Source organism: Diadema antillarum, unplaced genomic scaffold, assembly GCF_040938485.1.
Source record: "Diadema antillarum isolate AM-2024a unplaced genomic scaffold, OU_Dant_1.0 scf00000007, whole genome shotgun sequence".
Lineage (NCBI taxonomy): Eukaryota > Metazoa > Echinodermata > Echinoidea > Diadematoida > Diadematidae > Diadema > Diadema antillarum.
The window spans coordinates 2,251,929-2,278,639 of record NW_027270896.1 but is presented as its reverse complement, the minus strand read 5'-3'; the positions used below and the strand labels follow the sequence as shown (position 1 = coordinate 2,278,639).

Below are 26,711 nucleotides of genomic sequence, written 5' to 3'. Positions count from 1 at the left end.
AAACTCTGGTGTTAAAAAAACAACCCCCCTCAAAAAAAAAAAACAACAACAACAACAATAACCTTCGATATCATGTACTGTACGTATGACGAGTGGCGTATTGACACGAATATGCTCCATTATTGTAACAAGACAAGAAACATTGCCAATTTAACATGAATTTGATTCATAGTTGACTGTCAACGTTATGGCAAAATAAGTCAGTCATTTCTATAGAATTAGCCAATGCCAAGAATATTTAGAAGAACTAATAATTTCGTTTCCAACAATTACACAGACAGACGTTGTTTGTGAGAATTTTTGCTTCACTGATGTGTTGTCCGCAAACCAGTGAAGGCAATTAATGAAAAGCTAAAACCCTCATACCATGTCATGTCATTTACATTGTAAGCCATTTACTGAGGAATTCCAATCGTTGTCTGATCTTAGCGTTGATTTATCTACGTAGAATGAAATCTCGGAGCTGATGTATACTCCCTGCCCTGAGAATTATGGGCACATGGACAGGCATCGAACACAGTCATGCAGTCACCCACCCACGCCGTAATCATCACAGATACTCGCTCTTTTTTCGCAAAACGGAAGTAATCTTCCTTACAGTGATCATCGTGATGAAATGGATGACTGCCACCCAGTTAATCGGATAAAGTTTCAGGCATTAAATCTGAGGAGGAAAATGATCTGGTTGTGAAATATGATACATGGACATTACTTTAAAAAAAACCGAAATAGAAGTCAGTGTCATTTTACTTTCTCTTCAAACTTTAACAATTTTGTACTTGTGAGTATGATAGTTTGCGATTTTGCTGCTTTGATTATGTTACATCTTTAGGATCAGAGATCTTGATGATTTTTGACGATATATAAATTGCATTTCCTATATCGATTTCAATCGGTTACTTTGTTGCATACTTTGTATCATTTTGTCGCTGTGATCCAGAGATTCAGAAATTAAAGCAAACCAAACTTTAACGCTTTGAAACATTAATGTACATGAATTTAATTCAGCAAACTGCCGACAGACGTTGCATAATCAATCCAAAAGTATCGTAACGACTCATCAATGTATCAACAAAAGGCTTTTATCAAATGATAATGCAACCTTTCAAAGAATTGTCTACTTGAATAGACACAGATTTAACCATTTTACTTTTTTAATAATATGGAAATATGTTCACTTAGATTTAAAATTTAGTTCCTTGGCAACGTGATGTCATCCTTTATTGGCGCTGACTTTTAACCTATTATTAACCCTTCTCACATACTTGATTTTATTTTATCATGTTGTGTGGAAATTTTTCTCAAAAGGTATTCATTCTGGGGGCCAGATTTCTTGCGTTGTCTGCGGTAGTTTATTTTACTTGGTGTCCATACTTGTTAGTGCGTCACAAGAATACTTAACGTCACTCTGATAAAAATGGTAGTGGTTTTTCTTTTGTCAGTAAGAAATCAGAAATGAACGCATTTCCGTAGCTCTATCAACAATTTGTAAGTAGGGTCACAAACGTTCTAATCACAAGGGAACAGTGGGTAGTCGTTTCAATCAAACCTGATGAAACGAAGTCTCGTTAGCTGGTGCACCTGGTGCCCGCGGTAACTATGAAATAACTTTGATGAAAATTTCTTCGTCGTCATGACAAGTCCGCGCGATCACCAGCGCCACTAACATATGATTTTTTTTTCTTGTTGTCATGGCATTATATAGAACTGTCGTCTGTCTGGGGAGAAGGAAATGAAGCTTATTGCGCCATAGGATAATCACACGAATCAGACTCCTCCATGACAATCAGTTGATTGCATTGATTCTCTTTCTCTTTTCTCTATTTCACAAAAGATTTTCTCCAAGGTGCTCTACTGGTGATTGTTACAAAACGACATAGCAAAAACAAACACACACACAAAAAAAATCGTGTGAACTCGTTGGAGTAGTCTGAGATTATTTCTCGAAGGACTGTAAGAAAGGGGTTTTCATACGAGGGTAATTGATTGCACGATCAAGCTGTCAAAAATCGCATTCTCAAGAATCATTTGTTTTATTTGTTGATGATACACCGTTCGTGCTCTTCCTCCCCCACTCCCACCCCCACTCCCACTCCCACCCCCACCCCCACCCCCACCCCGCCCCCGTCACTAGCTTTTGCCGATGATAATTCATTTTCAAGCCTTAATCTTGTATTTAAGCTGCAGTTCTCTCGCCAAAATCAATGCAACCACATATTGGATCGTTCTTTGTACGAGTGAGTGTGTGCATGTTGTGTATGTGTTCGCTCGTCTGTGTGCAAAATAATTGAAACACGTCGTGGCGCTAGCCGAGAAACAGGATGCTGCATCCAATACTGGTTGAAGTTTAGTCAGGTGTATGCCGAGAGAGAAACGGTAATCACGGCGCAGCTCGGTGAATTGCTGCTTTTCTCTTCTGAAGGTCGCATCATGTTATATGACGTGAACATTAATTTGCATGCTCTGAAGTCTCTTATTGCTCATGTACGCAGGGAATGTGACCACCTCAACTGCTGATACAGTCTTGTAATGATATTCATTAAAGAAAACCCACCCCCGGCTCGGAGAAAGCCACAAAACAAAATTGAAGATTCATCCTATCTCTCCGCCCCCCCCCCCCCCCCTCCCCTCATGAATTTCGTATCTCCTTGCGTGGGTTCTAAGAAAAATTTCTGTAACGAAGGCCCTACTGTTCAGGGATATTGTCATACACACAGACAGACAGATAAACATACACACACAGATCAAGTATAATTAGGTCTCATAAATCACACCTACATAATCTTATTTCATGACTATGATCTTTTCTCCCTCTCCTCCTTTCATCCAGATTAAACGCGTCGTTCGACAACAAGGCTTCACCCGGGATAAACGCGGTTTCAAGGATTTGAAAAAGCTTTACGAAAAATACGACTACCCGAAGCTGAAGTCAGCGAGCCAAGAGGAACCGAAAACATGGAAGAATGCCCCGTTCAATGATCCTCTCCTATCCAAACAGTGGTATCTCGTAAGTATTGCTTGGGCCCAGTTGCCATGGTAATCTTCCACTGAGATATATATATACCTGTCTTTTTTCATACAGTGATTTGAATGGACTTTATAGGTCTAAAACTGCGAGTTGCTGGTCTACTTTTAATAGTACGCTGTCTCATTGTTACTCTTCCTTTTCTGGCCAATATCTTACGCAATCATGTCCATAGTTACGGCGATTGCATTCCTTTGATGGGATCTGGATGGTGTTGTTAATCTGAATGGCCAGCTTATTCTCTCGCAGTGATTAGATATAGAATGTCATTAATAAACATGCTGATTTCATGGATGGAAGCAAACTAAAAGTTAGCCGCATAAAAACTGGACGTAATCATTCATAACCATAGAAACAATGTCAGCATGTACCTACATTTTGCATAATATTCCCGTCAGTGTGTTAATGGCCTGTGCATTGCACCATAATCCATGATGCTGCGTGAGTAGATAAAATAATATGGTCAAATAAATATGAACTCAACGACTCTTTTATAAAGGACTATTTTCATGATTCCCCTTCCGAGCGACCTATTGTGTTCAGATTTGACCGTATAGGGCCTACTGGTATGACCTCGTAACATTTTATCAAGCATTCTTTCCGTAATGATAGTAAAGTTCACATCTCACGTAGATGTTTTTGCTGACGGGTAGGCTTACGCTTGATACCCGACTCTGCCCCTATCAATAATCACTCCACCCCCACCCTCTCGTGCCCCCATCATCCTCGAGCTTACACCTGATATCCTCGTCAACACCTCAATTTCGGACAACAACCACATAATGGATTAGCCATGGTGGCATTTTTTTCCTCTTCCATTTACCCCATGTTTGGTCTCGGCCTCTTGTTATTCTTTTCTTTTTCTTCTTTACGTTCATCAAATTGATTTATGTGACGGTCACAACGAGAATGTGGAATGACGAAATGACTTTATTATAAGATACAATCTACCATCGGCTTATACATCCAAGCATGGAACATTCCTGTAATTTTGGTCAGTTAAATGCACAAACCGTATGCAATTATCTGTATTATTTGCTTCCGAAATGCCTGCATTCTAATAGATATTATCTTTGTATTGTAATGAGCAAAATTAAATGATACATGTGCCGTCAGTATGCTGAAAATGGGGAAAAAATGAAGTAACAATCATGTTACGAGATCTTCTTAGTCAAACTTTGTGACAGATTAATCTATTACGCGTATTGCTGTAAGTCGCAATCAATGAATTACTGTTCCCGGCTGTGTAAACAGTTTTTGGTTTCTTTTAACGTCACCAAACCAGGAGTGACAGGTTTGGCTTAAGGAACTAATTCTCATTAGTATTCGGGGGCATTGATGCCTCACACTTTTCATGTCGAGAACAAAAATCCCCCCCCCCCCCCACGCCTACACCAATGATCCTCTAAGGCAAGAGGGAAAATGTTGGATGTGAAACTTTAGTAATTCTTTACCCTACCCTTTTCCGGGTCTTTACTCCTGCAAAATCCTTGCTGTTCGATTTCTTTCTATACACTTTCGCGTTTTTTTTTACGCGCTCCTATGTCTTCAATGTATGAGAACATCATAAAGCTGTTGGCAAAATACTATTCGATCTTCAAAGGTGTTCAACTTTAATCGTGTAGCGTTTTCTCGTCAACCTGCCAGTAATCAAAACCCTGTTTTGGAGTCAGGAAATGACCGAAAGATGTTTGTGAACACTTTCAAGGAAGACGTGGATTGCCTGACAGTGCCACTGGGCAATAAAACTGTCGGATAAAGGAAAAGTGAGATAGGGAGAAATATAAAGGAAGACAGGGTGTGTATACGCCAGACACGGGCAGGCTACGTTTGAGAGCGAAGACTGAGGGCCGTATTGGGAATGAAACCACATCCTATTGCTGTGCGTCTCTCTGTGCAGGAAAGCGGGAACCAATCTCACTCTGGAAAAGTAGATGAAAATATATCAGATACAAACCCTTCGGATGTTAAATAATATTGATGGAAAGGTCAGTTTGGAAAAAGATTGTACCATTGATCCATAACATGTACTGTGCTGGGCACCCAAAGTTTCTCCTCATCCCCCAAGTTTCTCCTCATCCCTCAGAAAGTCTAAAAAAATGGAGGCTTCTCCGCGATATATGCTGTTGCTCCTCTTTCCTTCTGCCTCTTTGTCTGTCTGTCTATTCGTAATGTATGTATCTATCAAACTATCTATCTATCCTTTCGTCTATCCGCCTACCAGTACTGTCAATGTAGAGATTTTTGCGGTGTACCACTTTAACATTATCTGTTTTTCAAGTGGAGGCCTATTACCACTGCGTCCAAAGAAACCACGCCAACCTCAAACTAATGGAGATCCAAGTATTCGTATATATACAGTGGGATTGTCCGGAAGAATCTCCTGCCACATGTGAGCTGAAATACAAAACCATTTTTTTTTTTCAGTCTGAGTTTCTTTTCATCTCTCAGAAGGTCTCAAAGAAACCGTAGAGGTTTCCGCGCGGTATGATGTTGTCCCCCATATAATCTTCTATCTATCTGTCTGTTTGTCTTTCTGTCTGTCTGTCCGTCCATCTCCCTATCTATCTATTTGTCTGTCTGCGTGCCTGTCTATCTCTCTATCTGTCTGTCTATCTATCTATCTATTCATCTATCCGCCCACTAATAATATCTCAAGTGGAAGCCCATTGCCAAAGAAACCACACCAGTCTCGCGCTAATGAAGTTCCAAGTATTCCTTGTGGGCATTGGTCTGCAAGAATCAACAGCCAATGGCAATTCGATGATTATACAAAATCATTTGCGACTCATGACAATCCATGACATGCCACCGCTATTCGGCACCGTGGTAACACTTTCGCGCTTTGAATACGGAAGGGCGAACATGCAATCACAGTGTGAGCCGAACTCGTGATGCAAATCAGTTATGCGTGTCAATCGACGTCATAATCATCGTCAATCGGATGATCTGTTGATCCTTGGAAAGTGGAGCGTAAGCACTCACGCAAAAGCATTTAGACAATGGGCGACCTATAGGCCTACTAGTATGACGCTTATTAAGCACGGTGTGTTCTTTGCCTGATTGTTTTTTTAATAGTTCCATTACAGACACTAGAGCGTTCATTGGATGACACCTTTACCCGATCCTGAAAGACGACAGTATTGACGATTCCCTTTTCTTTCTCTCTCGATCTCTCTCTCTCTTCTTCTTCTTCTTCTTCTTCTTCTTTTTTGTGCATTGCTCAATCCAGCTATAACTTCATATCACGGTCACAAAGAAGCCAACTTTAGTGATACAGGGAAAGCAACAGATGAAATTATCTTATCACACTAATGACAATGGATTTATTTAGTGCATTTTTATAGTGCATAGTTTTGCTGCTATGTGTCCTCAAGCCTGTTGAGATAGTCTGAAGTTGCGAGTAGAAACCAATCACTCAGTCATCAATAAACAACTGTGCATAAGACACTGTTGAGAACCACTGGCACCCGAATCTTTTGCCACTTAATATGTGGTCCACACTCAGAGAAGCACTTTCGGACAAACTCGAAACTAATGAAACGAAGCAATACAAAACATCCTAACGGACGAAATGTCAGACTCTATAAAAATTCTCAATAACTAGTAGGGCCTATGTATTCACGTTCTCGAAGAAACCCGCTTTCATTATGATGGTAACGCGATGACGTTAACGGGATTGTTCTGTATACTTTACGCATAATATGCATTTTATTCTCAAAACGTGCCAAAAACTGCTGTTCTTGGGCATTTTTGGAGCAATATAGTTCTTACATCGTTTCTGTTGTGTTTTCCCCTTGCTAGATACGCATATAGCTACTTTTGGGTTCGAAAAAGAAAGCTGCATGGCGTCAAAGTGGATTGCTATTAAAAAAAAAGTTTTAAAGAAATCTTATTTCATGGTAGGATGCTGTTACCTCACAGAAGATTGAATATATTAGCCTATCTTGACTACGTCTGTTGATGGAATGGTGTCTGAAGGAAATTACGGTTAAAAAAAATAAGCAATCACTGGGAGTGTACAACCAAACTTGACCTTTTCCAGTCGCGATGGAACAGACTACTCAAAGATCACAAACCGAACGTGAGCCGCCGAGCGTCAAAGAAAAGGCGCGGCAAACTCTAATATCCCGCCTGCTGACGGCCATTGGAAATGTATTGACATCATTAGCAAACCTGAGCAAACACATCGGCTGCCAAAGCCGGGAGAGCACTAATTTATCTGTCGAGAGATATTCCCCGAGGTGCTGTCGGCGCGGCCCAACGGTCAGAGAGCGATGGGGATATAGGAGAGCACAGCCGCCCGCAAACATCTTGTCGAATTGCCCGGCATGAGTAGGGACTGTTCCTTCTCAAGAGACGCACACTTCAAAACGTCTTCGTCCCACAAGTACTGCTGTGGACTTCGGCCCGGATTGGTCCAATGGGGCCGTGGGTGGAAGCAGTACTAGCAGTCATAAACACTTTACAACTTGTAGCAACATGAGATCAACAGTGGACAGAGTATTAAGAGCAGATGATGTCGTGAATTCCACGTCCGTTCAAGACTATGATGGATGGAAGGAGCAAAAATAAATCGCTAATATATGTCACATTTTTTCTTATCCAAAGGAGGAAGCAGATATTTTGCTACTTTCAGCATGTTAGCTGTTGTCACAACAGAGAGTAAGTTCGTGACTGAAATATTAGTTAGAGCACCCGACGGTACATCCACTGGATTGTCATGGCTCAGGGATTTAGCATTCTGATCAGTCAGACGAGCCTCTAAACTTAATAACCCGCCGTTTTCCGTTGAAGTATCCTTGCGTCGTCCTAGTCTCATTAAACGTCCACCGCACTAAGCTATCACTGCGGATACTGGATCTTATTTCTCAAACACTTATCCCCCATTGTGAAAACACCATTGTTGACAGTATGTAGTCAAATAATGATAATTAAAAAGAATGGAATATTCAAGATCGATGTTTTATGGTGTAATTGTTGTTGTCCTTTTTGAAATTAAGAAGGTAAACTTCCCATTTTCTCCCATGCTTTGTACGGAAGAATAGAAAATTTTTCTTGCTTCCATTTCTTGCATTAATTGAATATACCTCGAAGAATATGATGCTGCCAGGTCTGTTGCCGTAGAAACTGCTGATATATTACCTAATATATATCAAGACGGTTAACAGAACCTGATTTTTTTTCTAGACGTGCTGGATCTATCATTTACGCTCAAGATATAGTAAAAACATGAGAACAAAATAAATCAAGGTGACCTTCACCTAATTTAGCGTAAAAATATTCATTTCCATGACGCAATTCCTAAAACCCTGCGCACAAAGGTTACATTTAGCACTCGATTCTACATAGATACCATGCTATCTATAAAATCAAACGGGGAAGTGTCCTTTGGCAGGACAAAGTAGAAGAATGCTATGGACAATCCTCGATGTGTTAATTTGAGACCGTCACAGCATTAAAATCCAATGATCCATTTCAATACATTATTTCTTGGTACATTGTACTCTGCTAACATATATCATAGCAATTATTTCATTGGTATATGTATTTTTTTCAAGAAAACCAATCATTTAAACACAATTCTTCCCTAGCCTGGCGGCCCTTTGAGGAAATAAATCGAAAAAGTACATCAACACTTTATCTAAGTTATACAGCAACTTGATAACCCAGTAATTGCCACATTGTATACCCTACATTGAGGGGATCTAAAGTCACCACTTGTTACTCTCTTGTGGCTGCTCACAGTGAGCACAAGCAGGCATAATGTTTGTCATACATCTATAAATATGGTGGGAAAAGAACTTTCGAAGAGCTTTATATAGTTGGTTGGCAGCATAGGTTGATCGATGGGCAAAGCGCGCTGAGGCGGACATTCCATAAATGAGTCGAGATTGAATGCTCGTGTTGTGAGGGAGGAGGGGGAAAAAACAGAATGCAAGCACGCCGCTATTTGGTGGTCTGTTCGAAGTAATGGAATAAGGGGGGGGGGAAAAAGTGCAGCAAACTTCATCTTGAGGGTGTTAATGTCACCATTGATTTGCATGGCAGGATTGACTCAGATATGCAGGAGACGAGAGCGACGGACAAAATCTTTCAGATTTTTTTTTATTCATTTTTTTTATTTATTTTTTTTTACCGATAGCACTCACGATGGCATAATGCCATTTCCAGGATTTAAATTCATTCGCATTTCCCTCGGGATAGGCGAGAAAAGCCTCTGACCTAATAAAAGCTTTCTAGAAGTCATATCGTCCGCAATGAAGGAGAGCGAAGTCCTGCCGAATTATCTTCCCTGCATTTGCGCTTTTAGAATTCATTTCACTTCGAAGTAATGTCATTAATCACCCGCATGCAAAATTCATGTGTATTTCTCGCGGCAAAACCCCGGGCCATCAATCTCAATGCTTGTTTATTTCGCTCTACCCTTTATGTATGCTTCTGTACACTTGCTAATGTATGTGAGTATGTTCACGCATATCTTGATTATACGTATACAATTATAATATCACCATTCCTCAATGTACGTGAACGAATTTTGAACCGAGTTCACTGATTGTATGTTATCAGGGTTTTTTTAATCAAAATAAGCGAGTTGAACTGAAACTTTCAATGAATTATTTTCTCTCTCTCTGCCTTTTTTTTTCTCTCTCTCTCACATGCACACACACGTATAACCACACACACACACATACACACAATCTTTCTCTCTAAATTTCACACACTCACTCTTCACGTGCAGAAAAATGTCGGTCAGGCAAACGGTAGACCAGGACTGGATTTGAACGTGGAGGAAGCATGGAAAGCTGGCTACACTGGAAAAGGGGTTACCATAGCAATCATGGATGACGGTGAGTTGTGAGGCAACCGATTTACGCACAAAAAAAAAATGCACACAATGGTCCAAATTCACGAGAGCCGTACAATTTTGAACCGTGGGTTTAAATCATGGATTGATTGTACCGCAGGTTTGTGCCATGGTACAAAAATTTGCATTTCACGAAGGAGGTACAATTTTTAACCTTGTTCTTATTTTGTACCAGGGCTAAGTAGACCATGATTTAAAATATCGCTTTCTTGCATTCGGGCCAGTAAGTGACGCAGATCTTTGGTATTACCTTAATCCGTGTCTATGTTGAATGTCCAATTTGAACACTTGCGGCCTAACTTTGATGGGGCGGGGGGGGGGGGGGGGGGAGGGTGGATGAGGACCAGGCACTTAGAAATACGATGCCTGAAAACATCAATATCTATTATGACCTTAAAGATCGCTTCAGCTATCATAGGCCCTATGTGTCATGTATACCAAAGTTCGGCAAATCTGCCAAATGTATAGTGATTTGTTTCTCGGCCAAAATTATCATGAGACTACCATTTTAATCTCACTTTTTGCACTCTAAACTAAGCACTAAAACTAAAAACTCTGACGACTTGTAGAATTTGCTATTTGACAATCATTAAAATCACATGTTAACTAACCATATCCAGCACCCAGCTGAAAAACGTAGCTTACAATTTCTTGTTCTGAAACGTAAGTGTGTCGGAATCTTCGTCTTTTCCCTTTTTTATTTCTCCTTTTTCAATTTCAACCTTTTTTAGTGTTTTTTTATTCACGCTATGCCCAACCTTGCAGCATACTGAGGGACACAAACAATCGTTATATTTAAAACCATGTCCATTTGTCTAACTAGTTAGTATCTAGTTGTCTTTATACTTATGTCTATCTCTTTTATCCACTTTTTTATTCATGCAAAAGCTCATCGTCAATAATGGAGAAGTTCCGTTTTTGAAGAATTAAAGAAGAAATCACCCGTTAGTTCAGAAACGAATGTCTCAATACCCTTATTTTCAATGTCATATGTTTTTACGATTCTTTTCTGTTTGTTTTTTTTTTCTTTCCATTTTCTTTATCGTTTACTGATCATAGGTATCGACTACCTGCACCCTGACCTGGCGCCAAATTTCAATGCAAACGCGAGCTACGATTTCAGCAGCAACGACCCCCTCCCTTATCCGCGCTACACTGATGATTGGTTCAACAGGTACTGTGTACCTCCCATTATTACTTTCAAAGAGCTGCTTCAGTTTTCACAAGAGAGAACTAGCTAATGTGTGGATAACTTGAGTGTTCGGGTGTGTGCGTGTGTGTGTATGTTGTGAATACGGTTAGTGTTCCATTCGCGAAATTGATTCATCTGATATTTATCGTCTGCAGTATGTGGGACGATGGTGATGGTGATAACTGAGATTTAATACAAACGTGGATCATTGCAACTGATAAACAAATTGCCCTACATCGACGTAAATAAGCACTGAACTGATCAGTTGCTCATCAATTCGAATAATTACGCAGTACCCGCTGCACGCCGTAAGGATTAGGACCAGCCAGTATTGACTGTAGGACGGAAGCTCGTCTAGTGGATAAGACGTCTGTCGTGATCAGGTCGTTGCTCGAGTATATATGCCCATGATATCTGTTGTCATGGCTACTGCTAAAGCACAGATTGATTCAGTGCTTATTTACGTCGATGTAGGGTAATTTGTCTATCAGTTGCAATAAAAACAACTCGACGGAAGAATCTCTTCAATTCGAATAAACGTGGAGTAGCAATGACATCAGTAACCATTATCTCAGTCAACTCAACTACATGATCTAAACATATAGTATCAGTAATTTTGAGATTTCCTTTCAAGCCCATCAAAATATGCTTTGTATGTTGTTTAATCCGAAAAGACGAGACGCTCGTTTTAAATTGTAATGCTGACCGAAAATGATTTACGAGTATCCGTCCTCATATATAATATCGAAATTTGATTGATTTATTTATTAACATCAATGTGGACTCTGAGGCATTGTAACAAAAAATTTAGACCTTTGTATATATTGAAGAGGGGAACTAAAATAAAAGCATGTTTATCTGTTTTGTGATTGTTAGGACGTATTAGGTGACGGGATATAAATTAGTCATATGTCCAATTTCCGTGATTGATCTGTGTTTCATTTTGAAAACTAGCAGCGGTTATACTAACGTGATTTGCCATTTATCACGCCCTACATTCACAGAGTCAAGAAGAAAAGTTCCATGTCCTTAAAATCTCATTTGATTTGAACTGAATTGAAAAGAGAGATGGAGAAATGAGACAGAGAAGGCAAGAAGAGGATTATAGCAAACAGATTGCTGGTTTGTAATTGTCTGATTAGATGGAAATCATTATTGTCATATCCAATATCCCAATATTCTTTTTTTGCCATGGTCGATTGACGTTCTGGAGCAAACGTCACTAACCATTGTAGAAATGCGAAGCAGATTTTCTCCTCCATTCGCATTGCGAAGCAGTCATGTTTCTAAAATAATGTTAGATATCTTTGTCATTGCTTTGTTTGACACTTGAACTTTTTTTCTTTGTTGTTGTTGTTGTATGCAAAATGTTCAAATATCATTTATCTTCAATCACAATACCCCCAGCGGCATTCTATGCACGCACGCATGCAGTGCATGTAGTCTGACCTTTCGGATGAAAAGCGAATGCCGGCTGCAGGGGTGGATAAAAATACCACCTACTTCTTCATATTTTTTGACACATCTCTATTTCAGCCACGGAACGCGATGTGCCGGAGAAGTGTCGGGAGTAGCAAACAATGGCGTTTGCGGAGTGGGCATCGCTTACAACTCCAAGATTGCTGGTGGGTTCGATTCACATTTCATCATTTCATTTTTTTTTTTATTGGAGTACGTATGCATGTACAAAGAATGACGTTTACAAAAATTCACAGAATAGTTCCGGATAATATCGAACAGAACACGGGTAACCGGGTGACCAAGCACTAATAATAATAATAATAATAATAGTGGCTACTTGTATAGCGCACAGGTCCACTTTTCAGTGCTCATGGCTCTTCAAAAAATGAAAAGATATCATATATTTACATGCATATACATATTCAAACATTTCAACAAAGAAGAAAATGGTAAACAAAAACAAATATATACCAAATAAAGAATACAACATATACCAATTAAAAATACAATATTGATCCAATATTAATGGCATACAGCAATTACAGTCCTCAGTATGAAAGGAACAGATACGTTTTAAGTTTGGATTTGAATGACTCTGTAGATGACAGTTCCCTTAACTGAAGAGGTAACTGATTCCACAATTTTGGTCCCATAACGGAAAAAGCACGATCACCATACTATGTTTTACTCTGGGTGTTTGGAGTAAGAATGTATCTGATGATGAACGTAGCCTTCGTGTCGGATTGTATTTTTGAACAGAATTACTTATGTATATGGGGGAAAAAGAATGAACTGAATGATGTACTAATAACAGAATCTTGAAAATAATCCTTTTTTCTACAGGTAACCAATGTAAGGAACGGAGAACTGGTGACATGGAATCAAACTTAGTTGTAAAAGTTAACAATCGGGCAGCAGAATTTTGCAACCGTTGAAGTTTTGTGACATCTTTTTTTGGAAGATTACACAATAATGAATTCGAAAAATCCAACCGAGAAGAAATCAAAGCATGAATAAGTATCTCAGCTGCAGATTTAGACAAATATTTCCTTATGAAACTTAAATTACGCAACTGATATCGAACATTCCGCTGAATATGAGTTACATGACTTCGAAATGACATTTCCTGATCAAATATGACACCTAAATTACGGGCTGTTTTCGATGGAGTAATGCAAGTGCTACTGTACAGCAAACGATGCATAGTATTCATTTATTCTGTAAAATATCAGAATGCCAGCTTTCATAATGAGAAAATGCAATGACTGACTTGAAAGCGTCTCAACGTTAATGACATTATTACAATATGTCCCTCTTCCGAACAAGTTTTTTTTTCTTATTGCACTGGGCCCAGTGCTAAGCCTAATATCCTCTTCATTCGCTGTTCAGTCATTATCACATATCTACGTGGATATATGGGCACGCAGAACATAAACTTCAAGTGTGCCGTTGGTTTTGTGTGTATATATATATGCGTATGCGTGTGTACTTTTGTGTTGTTGTTGTTGTTGTTTCAATGCAATAATAATACATTACACTTGTAAAGCGGTTAATACAATGTTTCTAAGCGCAAAGGGAAAAGACGAAAGGAAAATGAATAAGGAGAAGTAACAAACAAGTCAAAATAGAAGTTAGAATGATATGACATGCATCAGTGTGTACCAGTAAATGAATGTAACAAGTAAATAAATGCAACAACTTTACTAATTTTGGCAATAAATTTTGCTCCAATATGCATGTATTATCTTGTATGCATCATCAATACAACTACGGTACTGTACAGATTACGACCTAAACAGACGGATTGATAAGGTATTTCGAAGTCAACATCACTATTCATAAGTTTCAAATGCTTTTCGTATAGAAAGTGATGATTTAGCTAACGATCGAAGGAGCTCTGTATGATTTGAAAATATCTTTGTTGAACGAATATTAAATTTGTCATCGTTGTACAGGTGAATATTCTTTTATATTGATATGAGCCTCAGCGCATTGTTTGTTATTTTCGAATTATTTTTTAATTCAGTTGTACTTTGAATCAGAGCAAAACCCTCTAGCTTCGACAGTGTATTTGTTTCTGTAAGTCTGTTTACATGATTTTCGTCATCGTCTTTCCAACAAGGTATTCGGATGTTGGATCAGCCGTACATGACGGATATAATCGAAGCTAGCTCTATGAGTCATCTACCCCAGGAAGTTGATATCTACAGCGCCAGTTGGGGTCCCCAGGACAACGGACGCACAGTTGACGGGCCCCGAGACTTTACTCTAGACGCCATTGCCAACGGCGTCAACAACGTGAGTGTTGTTGAAATTGCTGTTTTGCTTCAAGAGGAATATTATTCTTATCAGATTTGTTTTTGTCATACCCATAATAATTATGTCTCTCCTAATTCCACGCTTCAATCTTTTCGCTTATTTTGGTATTGACACTCAATTTTACTAGAACAGTTCTCTCTTTTTCAGTTGAGCTGTTTGGAGAAGGCCTATCTGTTTATGCGAGGTAATGAACTTAAGGAATAATTACATAAATTGAAAGTTACCTTGATTTTCGTTTATTTTGCAGTGAGAAAAGAGAAAATTCAAAGGAAATAGGAATAGATAAGAGTGATAAATAATCATTGCCTTCAGTGATGCTGCTATGTAGTTTTACAGACATTTTGAGCCATCCTATATAAAACTCTAAAATTAATGTCTTGATTTTCTGTTTAATTTGTTATCAGGGTCGAGGTGGAAAGGGTAGTATCTACGTGTGGGCTTCCGGTGATGGCGGCCCCATGGATGACTGCAATTGTGACGGGTATGCGTCCAGCATGTGGACAGTCTCCATCAACAGCGCCATAAACGACGGCAGGACCGCCCTCTACGACGAGTCTTGTTCCTCTACACTGGCTTCCACATTCAGCAACGGCCGTAACCAGCACCCCGAAGCTGGAGTGGTAAGCAGCTTTCGCCTGTTTCGATTACTATTCGATAACTTAGCTCTAAACACTAAACGGTCACAAAAGGAATTATTTTTATTTTTGTATGTATTTTTTATTTTTTATTTATTATTATTATTATTTATTATTATTTATTTATTTTTATTTTTTTTTGGGGGGGGGTATCTTCAAAATACTCTTCATTTTCATCTACCATCACGAAATCTCTGCTCATCTTACTCACAAAAAAACAAACACCGCGGATCAATGTGTGTGTGTGTGGGGGGGGGGGTCGTCCTTTTGCATGTAAAACTTTTATGCAAAACAAAAGGCCCTGTCACACCTTTCCGGATAAGCTACGCGGGCTTGTTGCGAGTAGGGATTTTCCAGGATGTCCAGGACAAGGATGTTGGCGAGTTCCGTAGTTGCGTCTTACTGCTAGACGCGTGCCTGCCACTTGCGTGTATCCCGTGTGACTTGCGTGAGAGCTTTGAAACCGATCCATTTTCAGCTACGAGTGACACACTGGGACTGCGAAGTACCTGCGTGGGAACGGCCAGCAAGGTGCTGCTGCTGAGGGCCTCCTACTGGTGTTCTGCGTGTACCAATGCGGGCAAACCTCCGCGACTCACCCGGAACGAGTTTTGAGCATGCTCAAGGCCTTCTCACACCGTGCTATCCGGACCTCCCAGCAGTTGGTCAGCACCTGACAGTTCTGTACCTATCGCGTATCTCGCCCGTAGTGGCCCGGAGGTGCGCACGCAAGTCCGATTTACCCGCAGCCAAGTTTTGAGCATGACCAAAACATTTTCCGGGTGAGTTGCGGGGATCGCAGAACGCCAGTAGGAGGCCGTTAGCGGCAGCACCTCGCAGGCCCCGTATGCATCAAGATAATGACATTCTATGGGACTTCTGCCATTCCTTCAAAGGGAATTCTCCACCGAGTTGTCAGCTCTCACTCGCCACCCATGCGCCTGACACGCAGGTCACACGAAAGTAAGACGCATGCGAAATTTGCCCAAATCCTTGTGCGCCTGCAAAAATCGTCCTGCGTGCTATAAAATCCCCACATGCAACAAGCCTGCTTAGCTTGCCCGATAAAGTGTGACAGGTCCTAAACTTGGCTGCGGGTTAATGGGACTTGCGTGAGCAACTCTGGGTAACTACGGGTGAGATACGTGCTTGTAACTGTCATGTGCGGGTCATTTGCAGGGACCTCCGGGTAGTAAAAACTGCTTTCGCAAGTCGCACGCAAGACTTGCACGGAAAAGTGTGACATGGCCTTTACCTTTTTGATTTACATTGGCGATTGTCTATATCTATGTACAGTGTTTTTGTTTGTCTGTTTGACTGCTCGTTTGCTCATGGAATATGGAACATGATAATCTTATGTTCCATATTCCATGAAACTGTGTTGTGACGTATCATATCCTTCTATTTTTTTTTTCGTTTTCATTTCACCATGAGTATCTCCTTAGGTAGAATGAGCGCTTTATATGAATCAATTATCATTATTGATCCTTAATATTACTTTATAACAGTCTAGTGTTACCACAATTTGATTACTGTTCTGTAGTTTGGTCAAACAGATTTCAATCCCATACAACTAAGCTGCAAAAAATTCAAAAGAGGGCAGCACGAATAATGTTGGACAAAACATATGACACACTGTCGGCTGATTTATTCACAAGTCTTAAATGGATGACACTAGACAAACGTTTTGATTTCAGCCGCGTTATGATGATATATGCGTCCACAACTTAGCACCTTCATACCTTCAGTTACACTTAGTTAAGCCTAGTGATGTATATGAACATCACACAAGGCTAATAGACAGTGGAAGTTTACGTGTGCCAAGATTTCGCTCTGATTGTCACAAGTGCAGCCCAATCGTATCTTCTCTACTTGAATGGAACAGGCTGGATTATTCAATTAGATCAGCTTCTTCCGTATATTCATTTCAGAGATTGTTTCAGCAAAGTTTTTATTTGTAAGTAACACACCAAATTTATTCTGGGCTAGCTAATCATTCCTGTTTAATAGCGTTTTAATTGTTATTTCGGTATTCTGGTGAACTCTTGTTGTGGCATAATCAACATACACTGTATTCTTTATGTTACTTTGCAATGCACAGTATGTATCTATATGTTATCTTCTGTATAAAAATTATACGTTTTGCTATTTAATGTACATTATGTTCATCAATATTAATCAGGGCTCCATGGAAGACCACTATTCATTGGTGAATGGGCTACCCTGACAAAAGTTTAGAAATAAATAGATAATTAAAATAAATAAATTTTATCATAATGATGATGATGATCATAATCATTATTATAATCATTATTATTATTTGTATCAATATTGCTATTAGCATTAGTATAATCATCTTCATCATCCTCATCGTCATCGTCGTCATTATTATTGTTATTGTTGTTTTTATTGCTATCATTATTGTTATTATCATGATTATTATTATTGTTGTTATCATTATCATTATTTATTATCATTACTTTTATTGTTATTATTATTATCATTATCATTATCATCATTATTATTATTATCATTATCAATGAAAATTAAGCTGTGGCAGCGCAAGTTTGCTTGAGGAACACAGAAAGGAACGAAAGAGAATCGAACGAGAACCAAAATTAATATCTAGGCAAGATCTCATACCATCTTAGACTGCACGTCAATGAGGTTTACGCTTCGACTTCGAGTTGAAACTTTACTATTCTCTTATATGCCTCTCAATCTGATCCAATTATCATTGCTTGTATATTTATCTACTTTATTATATTTTAACAAGGCATTTTCACCTTTCATATTTTTTTCTCTCCCTCTCTAATTTTGAAAAGGCCACCACTGATCTCTATGGGAACTGCACCCTTCAGCACTCTGGAACGTCCGCCGCTGCACCTGAAGCCGCCGGAGTGTTTGCCTTGGCTCTGGAGGCCAAGTAAGTCACATCTTTCGAAGAGATAATCGTCATAGATACAGGGGCACGATCGTTATCTGTTTGGTTCTCTCGATAGATGCTTCTTTGCGTCACAAGATTCAAGATTACTGATCTTCATTACTTGGCTGAGTTATCATAATAGATCACTATTGCCTAAATTCTGCGAACAAATCTGCTGGAACTTACCAGCGTTGACAAGGTTACACATAACTGTAGGCCTAAGTTTAAATGCTTGACGGACTAAATCCTCCCCCTGCCCCGAATTAAAAAAAAAAAACACACAATTTAAGAATCTTACTACGAGCTAAAGATGGCATCAGTAGCGTTGCAGCTAATATGTTTTATGATATTCATTTTTCTCACTTTGCGATGCAATATTTGTTTTTGTTATTGCAGTTATGATTTTGATCTGCAGAGGTTGACAGCCCTGCAATAAATGCCTGAACCGGAAAAAAAATGTATGTATTCTCAGACCACAATGTGGTGGAAATTACCACAAGGTGTTACTTTGAATTTACAACATTTGAAAGAGTGATAAGTCTGCAATGATATTGAATGATGTCTTGGAACATTGATTGTAATCCAGTGCTGTCATGCATACACGTAGTGTTGTGTGCATTTGCTGGTGTGTGTGTTGACGTGTACTACTAGCAGTCGAGCAGGTATGTAAGCTGACAAAATCAATACCTTAAACTCGCGCCTTAGTTACTGATGATCTAAAAAGGAACACGCATAGCGCATCTACCTATGCACGCCAACATGCAAACATAACGAAAATGTTTGTCAAAATCTCTTTAAATTGAGTTGTCTGAATCCTCAGTGCAGATTCGCTTTGTCGTTCATAATGATTCTTGCTGACCTTAATTTCAGCAATGTAACAGAAAGAGCGCTTTTTACGAAAAAGAAACCTTCTCGACAAAGGAATTGATCGACAGGAATCAACGCTTAAGAGAAACAATATAAAAATGAACTTTATCTGAGCATTCTACATATTGGATTACACTCAGCCTCAAAATACCGAATCCTTTTCCGTCTATGAATGATATCCATCTGTTCATGAGACAGGCACATTCTGGCCAAGTGAAAATTCTATTCCTTTCGACTATCGTTTTATACGTTTCGCACTTACGTTCCGACCTATTAACTTCCATGCAGTCCTGAGCTAACATGGCGTGATATCCAACACCTTACCGTCCTCACCTCCCACAAAAACCAACTGTACGACGAGAACTATAAATGGCAGTGCAACGGCGTCGGTCTCGAGTTTAACCACCTCTTCGGGTTCGGCGTTCTCGATGCCGGCGCTATGGTCAAGCTGGCGGAGAAGTGGGAGACCGTTCCGGAGAGGTTTCACTGTACTGGAGCCCACTGGAATGGCTCAAGGTAAGGAGATTTGGTTCCGTTTAACATGTTTAGTTTTACTTTTTGCATTTTAAGAATTGTTGATTCCGTAACATCAATGGCCATGGTCAACATCAAACATTTACCTTTTTACTGAACTTGTTTTTTTCTCCGATTTCATTTACTCGATGCCAGTTCTCAACTGTCCTTTTTTTCTCCGCAGCACCGTGAGAGCCGGTGACAAGCTAGTGCTGAAGCTTAACACTGACGCTTGTGACGGCCAAAAGGGCTTCGTGCGTTACCTGGAGCACACTCAGGCCATCATCACCCTGAACAGCTCCAGGCGAGGGGACGTCACCCTCAACCTCACCTCCCCGATGGGCACCCGCAGCATTCTCCTTAGCACGCGGCCAGAAGACGACGACGACAAGGATGGCTTCCAGCACTGGCCTTTCATGACCACCCACACCTGGGGAGAGGACCCGCGGGGAGAATGGATTCTGGAGGTGGCCATGGTGCCCGGGTCCCCACATGCCGCCACCCTCACGGAGTGGTCTCTGGTTCTCCACGGCACCCAGACCGCGCCCTACATCGAAGAGGCCAACGCTCGCTCTAAGTGCAAGGCCAAGATAGAACAGCTGGCGAAACAAGCGGAAGAAGCCGAACGCAACCAGACCATCCTCGACCGCCAGGAAGAAGAGGAGATCGAAGCCGTAGAGCAGGCGTTGGAGAACGAAGAGCTGGCACAGCTCGAAAACCAGGAGGAAGAGGAGGAGCAGGCAGCTGCTGCAGTATCCGAAGATTACCCCGACGAAGCAGAACCGTCCAGCGATCTCTACAACGGCCTCGAGAACGAGGTCTTTGGGTCGGAATCAATCTTTGCTGATTACTATAGTTCTTCTTATCCTTCATACCTCCAATCCTGGAGAAAATTCAGTAATGATGATGATTTTCTGGCTTTACTAAAGAAACTCCTCTCGAAGGAAAGCCGTGAGTGAAATTCATCTCTAAAAATAATCTCAGGATAGTGGGGGTTAGGAAGCCCATGGTTTTAAAAAAAATACAAGAAAAATAAAATCGGAACTGGGTGCTCGGGTGTGAAACCTTTCTTGTTCACGTAGACAGATTGCTCAAATAAAATCGGCAACAGCAAACTAAAACTTACTATGCTGTGGACTTAAAAAGATGAGAATCAAATCAGTTTTAATGAACATTCGAACTCAGGGTAAATCATAAAACAAACATAAAATTTCTTATGGATCATTTAAGAATGATTTGGGTCAATCATCATATTTCATTTACCTGATTGTTGGTACATTGTATTTGATATCCGAAATCGCTATGTGCAGAGACATAGCGCGAGGCGAGTATAAGTTCACAAGAAATATATAAACGTTTCTTCGTCATCTTCAATCTTATACCCCACACTCACTCAGGTGGTCATCTGCACCGCATGCGCGTTCCCATTTTTTTTTTTTTTTTTGGGGGGGGGGGGGAAGGGGTATATTTAAGGGGTTCAGTTCGGGGGAAAAATCCCCCCAAATCGTCGAAATAGAGGGTCTTTTAGTATTCTTTATTTTTATTTTTTTTAAATCAGTGATAGTTTTCAAATCTTCCCCCGAGCAATCCTTAAATAGCGTCTCGAAGAGGGTTAGTTCAAAACCCAGGAAAATTCCGAAATAGGGGTATAGTACGGCTTCTTGGTGTTTACTCTGCATGTTTTGCTGTAGAGTATGCCGGACTGGCCTTCTTTTCGCGGGGGGGGGGGGGGGGGGGGGGCGGTGGGGGAGGGGATCTTGATGGCTTCCCTTCATAAAGCCTGTGATAGGAGGTCAAATTCTAACCCTTTTCCACTCACCGAGGGTGTATCTTTAAGAATCTTGAACAAGGGTATGTGTATGGTTGACCGTCTGAGGGGAGGGCAGGTCTTAAACGCACATCTCTGTAAAGACTGTTCATGTCTTGGTATTGGGATGGACGGTTTTATTAGATTTATTATCTTATTTGTGTTTAAAAATGGGTGGCATGCGTACGTCATTGGGCTGACCTGATTTCGCTGTACGCAAAGTTTTGACAAAATGCTGGCTAGCAAAACAGTCCCTACAGCCAAATTTCTGCATACTTTGTAGACCCGTTTGCCGGGTACAGGTTAGCATGAATTTAAGTACTTTTCAAAGAAATCATCACTATATAACATTTTGTTTAAACTAAGTAGGAACAACGGGGACGTCTTAACTTCTTAAAATTTCATATATCACTTTGATGAAGACTGAATTTTCGTCGGCATTGAACCATGGTACTTTTAGAACGCAATTCGTAGACAAAGGGATCGTTCACTATATTATCAGCACCCCTGGTGATGTTTTATGTTTCACCGAGTGATTAATTGTTACGCGATTTTCATTTTCGTTTTTACCCTTTCTTTGTGTTTCGATGAGATCTACGTTAATTTTTTTTTCTTTTCAGTCATTCAGAGAGAGGAAAAACAACGCTGGCCACCTCTTCTGCACTAGATTCATTTTGTTTCTTTTTTGTTGTTTTTGTTCGTTTGTTTGTCAGTCACCTTGACATGGTGACCGAAAATGTCAATATAAAACATTGTGTGCATAATTTTAAAAAAAAGACTCCGCGAGAGGGAATTTTTTTCATAGATTCTTGTTTTTCATTTTTTATTTATTCATTTTTTTTTACAAGAGGATTCGAGGATTGAATCCTTTCTTTTATTACTTTTTTTTTTGTAGTTGATTGACTGCAGAACTTCGGTAGTTATTTCACGCAAAACAATGTGTGTCTGTACTGCATTAAAACCAAACTGACTAGCCGCTAATCATGAAGTGTTACTTTCTGCCGAATTTGTCACCGTCATTTTAGCAATGCAATAACAAGGTTGATATTATCCCGCGCATTTAAATCTAGAAAGTGTCTGTGTTTGTACGTAGCCCTATTACTGTAACTAAATGTGTGTGTCATTTTCTCTTATTTCTCGGCAGAGTCAAACCACGCATGTCGCCACTGTAATCTTCTTTCGTTAGATGCAGACACCTCACTTACTGCCATTTTGCATTCATTCCCTGATACATGAAATCATGTTGATCTGTGAAAAACGTCTACAAATTCTTAGGTTTCTGCAGATTCAATGTTTATGTATGTACATGTACATGCATATGAATACAAATAATATCATATTCTGCTTTGTATAACACATACTAAAACAGTTAAGTCTGCAAAACAAATTTATGAGGACATTATCATACAATTAGTATTAATTGAAAGAAAATGTATTAATTCCCACAACTGTTTGTAAGACCCAAAGACTTCAGTAAAGCTCAAAATTAATGAGTGTATAATTATATATATATATATATATATATATATATATATATATACGGCTCACGAAATCAAAAGCTTTGTATGGAAATGTGAAAATTCTTACAATTTGTTTGCACTCAATAGAAATGGAGGATTATTTGTAATGATATAATTATGCTAATCCTTTCTAGAAGAAAAAAAAAAACAAAGCATAATCTTAAGGATGCATATTGTGGCTTTTTTGTTGTGCAATCTCAGTTCTCTGTTATCGTGTTCAATTTGACGGTTCGATTCTAAACATTCTAGTGGATATTCGATTGAGCTAGGTTCATCGCACAATGTTCACCCGTAGATGTGACACATCAAACATCTACTTTCACTTTGTTTCGCATCATTATCAAAATGAAACTGTCATGATGTATTATACAGTTCTAGAATATTATTGGTATGTACATAATAACAGATAGAGAGTTTTATTGTAACTAACAGCTTATCTATGAATATTAGCTGTGTGATCACAGTTTTCCATGTATTTAATAAGACTGCATCATAGTATTGTTTGAGGGAAGATATTGCTCATAGTTATGGATAAACCATGCGTGTACATAGGCCAAATTAAAAAAAACAAAGAGAGAGAAAGCTATATCTATTCTTTTCATGGTCACCTCAAATTCCGTTTAAAAAAAAGATTTAACTTACATTTCACCAATTTCAAAGTGGCAAGATCCACTTATACTACGCTGTACTTCGTTTTCATCAAGATATGTGTATACATAGTTTGTTCTTGTAGTAACGACTCTTGCATGTGTCCTTTAATGTACTTCGGTGTCTGATCTCACTCATGGACTTTTATGTTCTGCGTGACAATTTCAAATTCGAATTGACCGAAACTGTCAAATTTTACGAGCAATATACTGCAAATGAAAAAAAGGATAATTACAATTATGATTCTGAGTGAACTTAACGAGTATGTGCAGAACAAATGCAACAGTGCAAACAATCAAGAAAAGTTTATTTAAAGTTATGGATATTCCTTGTATTGCCCATAAAGATTATTACTGTCAAAGCCCCTTTAACAATGTTCACATAGTTAAGTTAGTATAATAAAAGTGCAATTAATGTACACGTCCCCCACTAACAGACTATTATGTCACCAGCTTCACTATCTTTTTTTTATGGGAAGAACGAGTGCATAGACGTGTCGAGCTATATAGCTTACCAATGTTATTAATACTTGCGTGAATCACTCTCGTTTTTTAACATAAAATATGTGCATTCACATTAACCTTTGTATTAACACTGACACGCACATTTTGTTTTGTATTTTATACTCCAATTTCGTTCAATAATATAGAAGTCGTATTACTGATGAAGACACAATACACACAAACAAAATTAATGATAACATTTAGTATTCCACTCACCATTGTTGGTTTTTATGTAGAATTCTTCCACATACATAATATACAAAGAAAGACTTATATAAAGACCAACAACAATAATCGACCGACTTGATCAAACTCATTTACTTTATGCTGCTTGGTCACGCAACATGCATACACGTGCATAGAGTCACACATGGACATGCAATATAACTCTTCTTTAGTAAATTGATGAAACGATGTCCGTTTATCATATCACATTTACCCCCCCCCCCCCCCCCCCCCCCATTGTCAGTTATTTAGTTATTCTATTCATGCAACAAATAATGATCTATTCTCTGTGTGTGTTTTGCCGCTCTTCCCCGGTCTGATGATTCGGGGAAGAGCGAGGTTCAGATCATGAAAGCTGAACACCATTTGTAGATGAAACTAAAAAAAAAACCAGCTTTAGTGCTTCAAAATAGTTACAAAATGTGAGTTTGGGATAGAAACAATGACTGTAAAACTTTTAATCAATATCTTCCATGTAAAGTATTGTTAAATATACAAAATGTGAACAATGGTTATAATAAAATCGTTTCTAGACTAAGCCGTCTAAAATCATGATTTAGTGAGAAAAAAATGATATCTCCTGAAATTGTAGGCTTTACTGGGAAATTTAAATTGTAGGCTGTTTTGTGATACAACTGACCAACTCATTATTATGTATAAAATGTGATTACTAAAAAAAATAAATAAATCACCGGTCCCAATGGTAAACAACAGCAACTTTAACAGACATCGCACCTGTATACACCTGTTATAGTAATTAGTTATTCTATTTGTGCAACCGAAAAAACAACAATTTATTCTCTGTGTGTGTTTTATGCTCTGCCTTCCTAATCCTAGCCACTCACATCCTCTACACACGAACCTTGTTTTTGCCGCTCTTCCCCGTTTTAATGGTTTCATTCATTCATTCTTTCATTCATTTTTCCATCTCCAACCAAAAAAAATACATTTTTTGTACATTAAGATATAAGTGTATAATATATCGACATCACAAAATATAATAAATGAAATTTATGGATATACCACTGATAAGGTTAAAAAAACACACACAGCGCTCTTCCCCAGTCTGATGGTTTATTTATTCATTCATTCAACCATCCATCCGTCCATTTATTTATCTATTCATTCATTCATCCATCCATTTTATTCATTCAATCATTTATTTATTTCCCATCTCCAACAAAACATTTATACTATTTTTTTTACGTTAAGATATGTGTGTAGGACTGAAATTTATGGATATACCATTGATAAGGTATTTGAAGATGCAGGAGATGGGGAGGAATGCTTTAAAAAGCAGTGCTTGTAGGATGCATCCCCCAAACATAAAGCAGTTATTGTAATCATCATTGATCTTCTATTTTTGTACATGAAAACTGGAATTACAAAATCGAATTGCACAAGCTCAGAATAAAACCCTAACTAGACAAACACCCTGACAAATCCCAACACTGAGTCGCTGTCATGCAGACAAGAGAATAGGAAAGGAGAGAGAGAGAGAGAGAGAGAGAGAGGAGAAGAGAAGAGGTGCTGATAACATGGTTCGAAAATATAATTAAACTAGATATATCGCTACGGCTACTGATATGCCTCCGCCATAATGCATGGTTCTCCTAATAGGTCAATAGTACAATGTCTTGACAATGTGTGATGACAGTTTCATACAATTGGCAAAATATTAAAATGACAGGTTTGACACAAATGTGCTGAAAGTTCACTTTCCTAAAACTAGGTTCAATTGGATGAATGATTAAAACGTCAGAGTGCAGGTATTTGGGGAACTGATGATTTTTACTTGACTTTTGACCCTTTTATAAGTTTATGCATTGAGTAATTTTCAAGGTATTGAGAAAAAGTATAATTTCAGTATCAAATGGGAAAATAGCATTATCTAAACCTGGCCTTTGACCTTTGACCTCACAGTTCCAAAGAGAATCACTGTTAGGTTGAACATGCATAAATATGTAAGTTTCATGATGATACCTTGAGTTACTTTCGAGATATGGAGGAAAAAGTGCAATTTAGCACTTTCACTTGACCTTTTACCTTTTGACCTTTGACCTTTTGGCAAGAAACTTCCCCAAAAATATATATTGGGTAATACATGCCATACATCAAGTTTTAAAAAAAAAAAAACCTTCAGGCATATTGCATTTTAAGGAAAGTAGTGATATTTTGAGGAGTTGACCTTGACCTTTGACC

The 26,711-nt window shown here is 38.9% G+C and overlaps 1 protein-coding gene across 1 annotated transcript in view; it reads left to right on the top strand.

Moving 5' to 3' along the window:
• The window catches only part of LOC139717153 (neuroendocrine convertase 2-like), a 62,797-nt gene extending 41,554 nt beyond the window's left edge, over positions 1-21,243 (top strand). Inside the window, exons 4-12 of the mRNA XM_071628657.1 lie at positions 2,831-3,007; positions 9,768-9,876; positions 10,953-11,067; positions 12,622-12,710; positions 14,669-14,844; positions 15,270-15,485; positions 18,326-18,426; positions 19,582-19,809; positions 19,991-21,243. Of these exons, the coding sequence (XP_071484758.1) occupies positions 2,831-3,007; positions 9,768-9,876; positions 10,953-11,067; positions 12,622-12,710; positions 14,669-14,844; positions 15,270-15,485; positions 18,326-18,426; positions 19,582-19,809; positions 19,991-20,765 (1,986 nt within the window). The 3' untranslated portion in view covers positions 20,766-21,243. The remainder of the gene's footprint in view (positions 1-2,830; positions 3,008-9,767; positions 9,877-10,952; positions 11,068-12,621; positions 12,711-14,668; positions 14,845-15,269; positions 15,486-18,325; positions 18,427-19,581; positions 19,810-19,990) is intronic.
• Positions 21,244-26,711: the final 5,468 nt, after the last annotated feature.